The sequence below is a fragment of the Platichthys flesus genome, chromosome 23 (assembly GCF_949316205.1).
Source record: "Platichthys flesus chromosome 23, fPlaFle2.1, whole genome shotgun sequence".
In the NCBI taxonomy this organism is placed as follows: domain Eukaryota; kingdom Metazoa; phylum Chordata; class Actinopteri; order Pleuronectiformes; family Pleuronectidae; genus Platichthys; species Platichthys flesus.
The window spans coordinates 16206178-16213622 of record NC_084967.1 but is presented as its reverse complement, the minus strand read 5'-3'; the positions used below and the strand labels follow the sequence as shown (position 1 = coordinate 16213622).

Below are 7445 nucleotides of genomic sequence, written 5' to 3'. Positions count from 1 at the left end.
AGGGGTTTTAATAGAAACAATTTGTCATATATATCATATTTACAAGCTGCACCTGTTCAAATGAACCGTCTCAATCATTTGAGAGATCTGGACAGAGACCTGGAAATGTCACATTTGATATTAAAATGCCTTGAGGTCATTTTGCAGGATCTTGGATGTTCAGCCTCTTCTCCAGTTCAGATCCTCAGATGATATTTCATTGATTTATATTGAAAATGTTCCTCCCACAGTTTCTGCTGCAGCTGCACGAGTCGAACCGCACATTTAGAAAATAAAAGCTCAGTTCTGCTTATTCGGCTTTACATTGACCTACATTCTCCTCTTGATGTTTTCATGCATGAAGAGAAATGAGTCTGGATACAGCCTCCAGATCCGTGCGTGTGCGTGTGTGTGTGGGTGTGTGAGTGTAGCTGGAGCGCCACCACATCTGACGTGAGGACACTTCTCGGTGTCTCCTGTCCCCGGTCCTTCAGCAGAAACCTGTACCGGAGAAAAGGGTCGATCAGCGGACGTTTGACCGGGAGGACGAGCCGAGCACCGTGCACCACAGGCCGGGTAAGGCTTCTCCTTCTCCCCCCCCCCCCCCTCTCTCTCCTCAACCAGGCGACCCCATCTCGGCGACGTTTCCAGTTCGGTGCCCTCCATGCGAAAGACTCGGAGCCCGAACCAGACTCCTATTAACAAACTCAGCATTCAAAGACTCTTGACTCTCAGTAAAAGTTTTCATCATTAAAAACCCAACTTAATGTTAAATACGAATCAACAGAAGACAAGTCCACACTTCGGCTCTAACTAAACCCACCGTGCACGTAGATTTTGATCAAAACACGAGCTTGATTGACGTTGCTCTATATTGCGGTTAACGAAGGATGCGGTCGCCTATGGTGGAATGAAGCTGCTCGAAATGTAGGCGGGACAGTTAAATCATTTGAAAGTTAAACTGGATTATAACCTTTAACGTTCTTTTTGTCTATACCGAATACAAGAGTGCGGTCTCGCTAATGCAATGAAATACATTAAGAGACGTGACACGAGTGTTTACATTTGTCAACACGTGTAAAAACCTTTAATATTCGTGTTTTGTAATGGAGTTTGGATTACCATAAGACAAGGTGACAATCACAGTGTAGCTCCTCGATTTGTGAAAAGCACCAGATCGGTTTATTATTGCTTCATTGATTCCTTATTAATATTTATGAGTTGCATCATATATCAATGAAAACACATGCAGCTGTGCAGGCTCGTGCTCGTGTCAGATAACCATGTTTTTAACAAAGCGCGTTCACGTGACAATCCTTCATCCTCTGTGATGGTTTTAGGTTCGTGAATGAAATCTGCTCCAGATTGACTGTTAATCTGTTTAAATATTATTACATGTGTGAAACTGTTATTTTCAAAAACAAGCATTGTTTAATAAGCATTAATATTTAAATAGTGTTATAAATATAACAGTCTCTTTAAATATTTAAAAGCCTCAATCCTGAGTCATGTCTTGTTAAATATTGATCATCTGACTTATTAAATACATTTTCTTGTGTTTAGCTTTAAAAAAAATATTCAATCTTCAAAAGTTGAAATCTTGAAAGTGATTTGGTCACAGGGGGTGGGGGGGGGGGGTCATGAAGTCAGAGCTGTGTCCAGATGAGGTGACTTGTGTGTCAGTGACATGTCAGTTGGTGAAGGAGTCCATAATAAACCTCCTCCTCCTCCTCCACACTGGTACAAGTTTGGAAATATGAGAAGAGAGTGTTGAATAAAGTTTCACAAGCTTTTACCGGAATAAATAACTGTATTACTTTCAAAATAAAGTATTTTTATTTCGCGACGAGGGAGAAAACGTAATCATGTGAACAAACTATAGAAAGCAGGCCATGGGGGATTGGGTTAAAAATAAAATACAAATAAAACAAGGTATTATTTAAGTTCACAACACATAAATTCACATGCAACATAAGTAACACAACATGTAAGTGCACAAACAATATAGCGCAGCTAAAGTTACAGGGTAGAATACTGGTATTTTGATTGATTGATGAAATATTAACTGACTTGTTTTTAAAGTACTGCCGATTTTTTTACTTAATTTTCTGATGTGTAAACATTCACATTACATTTATTAACAACCTCATTATGTCCGTCAATTGATATGTTATGATATTAATGCTCGTTCATTCCATTTATTTGGAGAGTTTACTCTGACGTGCGCTCAATGAACAGAGTAAAACTCTGTGCGGTTGTTTTATTGTGAAGAGCTCAGCGGAAGCCTGCTGTCTGGTTCCCTGCAGTTTGACCTGAGGAGGCAGCAGAATGCAGAGCAGCTGATTCTGTTACGAGGCTAAAAATAATTCCCTTTTCTCTGCTCACTTCTTCTCACTGTCAAATTCTTTCTTTACTCCTCTTCCTCCTTCTCTCGGTTTTCTGAAGAAAAAACGTTTTCAAGGAATGAGTCACTGAGGATTATTACTTTTCTCTGAGGTGAGAAACTTCATGTTGTCAATTTATATTTAACTTTACAACTCAGTTTAACTTGTATGTGAATGAGATTAACGTCTGTGTGAGCCACTGGTTTTAACATGTTTAGATTTTGGCAGTTGTTTTTTCAGTAAAAGCTTGAAGAGCATTTATCTTTTTTCATTTAAATTTAAGTGTTAGAAGCAAATCAATGTCTACACCAGTTTTAAACCAAATTTAATTATCCACCTTTTTGTTAAAGCATAACGTTTAATAGAAATCAATGTCTTTGACCGGAGGTTAAAGTTATATTGTTTTTGTAATTTTCTCGTTGAGGAGAACAACATTTGTCCTCTGCGTCATTTCTGGAATTTATATTTCAATGTTCCCAAGATTTCATGTTGGAGTAAAACAATTTTAACGTCATCAGAAATATCTATAACCTGATAAACTGTGTTGGAATGAAGCTAGCGAAGGCGTCTCATGACCCAAACAAAGATGTCTGACACACGTAGCTGTTCCATTTGCCATGTTTGTTTTTGGTTTTATTATGAAGCCTCAATGTTGACTCGTAAAAAAATGATAATAGTCTACTTAACCGTACAATGACGGAAAAACTTTTGAGCAAGGCAACAAATTGAAGATATTGAAACAAAAAAAGATTCATATTTTCAGATCCTGATGATGTTGTTTGAAGCTTCTCCCTCGAACAGTTTGAACGAGGACTTCTGACGTTCAGCTCATCTCGTGTGTGTGAGTGTGTGAACTTGAATGTGACGGGATCCAAAGGTCGAGTCAAAGGTCGAGTCAAAGGTCGAGTCAAAGCCCCGACAGCGACCGAGCTGTTTAATGACAAACTGCATTCACGTCCAGGTCTTTTGACTTCTGAGAATAATCGTGAATGAATCTGTGTTTTCCCTGGAGGTCATGGAGCGGCCGGAGTACGAGGGCTTGTCGTTTTGCGGCAACAACGCCACTGTCGATGCCTACAGCGTGAAAGGGGGTGTGTGGAACAATGGCTGCTTCGTGGACGCTCTCAACCTGGTTCCTCATGTGTTCCTGCTCTTCATCACCTTCCCCATCCTCTTCATCGGTGAGTAAGAGCATAAAACATGCACAAACATTTTCCGTTTGCTTCTTGGTTTCGAGGTTTAGAGCAGAAGATAATTGATCAGATAGTTGCTCTGACCAGCTGCAGTAGGTGGATCAGTGTGTTATGGAACAGAACAAAGTTTGTGTGTCTCTCATGATTCAGTCTGTGTTGTGCGTCTGTTCTGACAGATGTTAAGTGTTTCCTGCTTAAGCCTCTTAGAGCTTCACCTTCTCAGCTGGAGAGTCTCAGACGTGAGCGCAGCCGTCGGACTAATGCAGAGTTCAGGATCTTTACTCATGAATTTTTTAATACAAGTGATTATCACATTTCTGGAGTAGTGCACTTGGTTTTCTGTTTGTTTGTGTTCTGGCTCAGTAACCTCAGCCGAGGCTGCCCCAGTGCATGAATAAGGGATTCAAATGGATTCAGATTCAATAAAATGCATTTAAACAACAAAAAGCAGCTGAAATCATGTGACTTCCTGTCACATGATGGTGAGTGAAGCAGATGTGTTACTGACACACACACGCACTTCCAGTGTGAACATTAAGCAGCTTTGAGGAGCAGTTAAGTTTGGATTAGTGAGTTCAGAGATCTATCCAGTGATCTGTAAGTGAAATACTTCCTTCTTAATCCGTCATCGCTGTTTTATTTTGAAGAGACTGATTGTGTTTCTCCGTGCCGGTGATAGCCAGAAACATTATGGTCTGTTTGTCAGGTTGGGGAAGTCAAAGCTCGAAGGTCCAGATCCATCACAACACGTGGCTTCATTTCCCCGGACACAACATGAGATGGATCCTCACCTTCTCGCTGCTGTTCGTCCAAGTGTGCGAGTTCGCAGAAGGCATCGTCTCCTGCAAGTGAGCCCCCCCAAAGATACATGTTGTGTTTACACAGTATGATGTTATTAAATGTTATTATTAGAAGTAGTTTCACCTGTTATTCCCTGAGTTCCTGTAATGTGTTGTCTTGTTCCGTTGTTTTTTTAACAGTTGTTCACATGGTCTCTGGTTTCTGTTTTGTCTGCAGGACGATGGAAACCAACAACCTGCATCTGTACCTGCCTGCGTTCATGGGTTTTGTAGCGACCACCACGTCAGTGGTTTATTACCACAACATAGAGACGTCCAACTTTCCCAAACTGTTGCTTTGTGAGTGTTTAATCACTTTATCTCAGGTGTATTGTAACATGCAACATCACATTGTTAAACGTGTGTTTTCCCCCGGACAGTTCTTTTCATTTACTGGGTGCTGGCGTTCGTCACCAAGTCCATCAAGCTGTGGAAGTATGCAGAGTACAACGTGGGACCGCGGCACCTGAGGTTCTGCATCACAGCCCTGTTGGTGATCCTGTACGGACTCCTGATGGGCGTGGAGGTCAACGTCATCAGAATCAGGGTGAGTGAACCTGAATCAACTCAGATGTGTGGAATGCAGCAGGAGGAATAACGGCAGTGCTTATAATCTGATGGATGATTCTCATGTCTCCTCGTGTCTCGCTGTAGAAATACGTGTTCTTCGCCAATCCTCAGAAGGTGAAGCCACCAGAAGATCTGCAGGATCTGGGCGTTCGCTTCCTGCAGCCGTTTGTCAACTTGCTCTCCAAGGTAATCTGCAAAGTTTGAGATTTTTAACGTCCTGGGTCAACAGAGAAGTTTCCAATATTTAAATGACTTATTTCCAAAAGACAAACCGAATGTTAATGTCTCATAAAGAACTTTGGCTGTGACTACTGGTTTCAAAGCGATTCCTTGTAACTGAGCCAAAACAATGATACGAATTCTTGGCACATTTCTAGGCGACCTACTGGTGGATGAACCCTCTCATCATGGGAGCTCACAAAAGGCCGATAGAGCTGAGGAAGATCGGCAAGCTGCCCATCGCCATGAGAGCGCTCACCAACTACCTGCGGCTCAAAGACGCCTACGAGGACCAGAAGGTGAGCAGATGGAGACGATCACCTGATCTCCAGCTCCAGCTTCAGGCTTTCAGCTTCTCTCTCTCTCCACGCAGACCGCGGAGGATCCGAGTCGATGCCCGTCCATCTGGCGCTCCGTGTACCGAGCGTTCGGACGTCCCATCCTGCTCAGCAGCACCTTCCGCTACCTGGCCGACCTGCTGGGCTTCGCCGGGCCGCTCTGCATCGCCGGCATCGTGAAGAACATGGAGGTCGACAACACCACGGCACAAATGACGGTGGGTGGGTCTCAGCTGAAAGTCTGAACCAGATAAACCAGACCAAAGAACATCCTGTCATCATCACCTTGATGGGTTTACATTCAATCATTTTATTATAGTTTAACTGCAACTTAGTACAACGTCATCTGACACACACACACACACACACACACACACACACACACACACACAGACACACACAGATTTGTTTTCTGCCTGTTAGTGATGATGTCAGGAGCCAGCCAATCAATGACTCACTCCCGGTGTGATGTTACAGAGGCGTTGGTCACAATCATCATGTCAACACCTGTGTGTGTGTGTGTGTGTGTGTGTGTGTGTGTGTGTGTGTGTGTGTGTGTGTGTGTGTGTGTGTGAAGGAGAAGCTGTATCTGACGTGTTAATATGCCTGCGATGTCGTAATGCGCTGGGTGTTAACATCACGCACACAGGACACACACAGGCGTCGGACACGCCCACAGTCGAGCATTAAAACACACACGTGTGAGTCCAGCAAATTAAACATGTGTTTTATAAATAACTACACGTTCAGTAAATGGACTCGATTCATCAGCGTTGATTTGGCTCAACATCAAAGTTCAAAACCGACGTTTCAGTTATCACTCATTTGTCCTCTAATGGAGAGAGAGGGAGAGAGAGAGAGAGAGAGAGAGGGGGAGAGAGAGAGAGACAGAGGAAGAGAGAGAGAGAGACAGAGGAAGAGAGAGAGAGAGGGAGAGAGAACAGACATGTTTACACACCAGGTCCATTTGGCAGCAGAACAGACGCTGGCAGAGCCGATCTCAAACTTCCACTGGTCTCAGACCCGTTCTCCTCCAGAGGCAGAGCAGCTCCTTCTGGATCTCTCCCCCCCCCCCCCCCCCACACCCCCCGGCCCGGCTCCAGATGATGTTGAGTGCGAGCTGTTGTCGGCTGCGTACGTCTGGTCAAGCGGACTTAATGGGCAGCAGGGAGACAGAGCAGAGCCCGGCTGCATTTCTGAGTGACACGGAAAAGTTTCCCACTCGCTTCACACTCTGAGTGCGATGAGTAGAGAGGGAGCCCTGCTGAGCGTCACAGCCACAGTGTGTGTGTGTGTGTGTGTGTTTTATCATATACATATGTTTATGCACATATATGGATATAGGGAACTGGAACACATCAGAAATAGGTGTTTGCCATGTGAACACAACATCTCAGGGACAACGTGAGGAAATCTTCACTCGGACTCACAGATGAACTGATTGGATTGATGTGTTCATCGTGTCTTCTGTGTGTGTTTTGTAGGAAACCTACTTCGGCGTCCCCTTCTTGTCCTCCGCCAAGCTGCTGCAGAACCCGTCCGTCCTGGCCGTCCTTCTCTTCCTGGCTTTGATCCTGCAGAGGACCTTCTTACAGGCCTCGTACTACGTCAGCATAGAAACGGGCATCAACCTGCGCGGAGCCCTGCTGGTGAGTGAAGCATCACCGGGGGGGTAGTGTCGCCCCCTGTAGGCACATGTACGTGTTCTTTCTTAACACACGGATTCAGATCAAAGACGTTCTCCTGTTTTCTGATTGATCAGGCGATGATTTACAACAAGATCCTGCGTCTGTCCACGTCCAACTTGTCCATGGGCGAGTTGACGCTCGGGCAGATCAACAACCTGGTGGCTATCGAGACCAACCAGCTGATGTGGTTCCTCTTCCTCTGCCCGAACCTTTGGGCCATGCCCGTTCAGGTGGG

The 7445-nt window shown here is 44.3% G+C and overlaps 1 protein-coding gene across 4 annotated transcripts in view; it reads left to right on the top strand.

Annotated features, from left to right (window-relative positions):
• The first annotated feature begins 262 nt into the window (after positions 1–262).
• abcc9 (ATP-binding cassette, sub-family C (CFTR/MRP), member 9) overlaps positions 263–7445 on the top strand; it is a 29609-nt gene continuing 22426 nt past the window's right edge. For 2 of the 4 annotated variants that reach the window (XR_009920099.1, XM_062382884.1), the window contains exons 1-10: positions 2322–2475; positions 3376–3544; positions 4263–4404; positions 4574–4695; positions 4776–4942; positions 5050–5151; positions 5343–5483; positions 5558–5740; positions 7007–7171; positions 7285–7440. Coding sequence is in view for 3 of the 4 variants with exons in the window: in XM_062382884.1 (XP_062238868.1) it covers positions 3379–3544; positions 4263–4404; positions 4574–4695; positions 4776–4942; positions 5050–5151; positions 5343–5483; positions 5558–5740; positions 7007–7171; positions 7285–7440 (1344 nt within the window). In the remaining variant the exon portion in view is untranslated. Of the gene's footprint in view, positions 556–2321; positions 2476–3375; positions 3545–4262; positions 4405–4573; positions 4696–4775; positions 4943–5049; positions 5152–5342; positions 5484–5557; positions 5741–7006; positions 7172–7284; positions 7441–7445 lie in introns of those variants that run through there. The other 2 variants (XM_062382886.1, XM_062382885.1) reach the window with 2 other exon arrangements.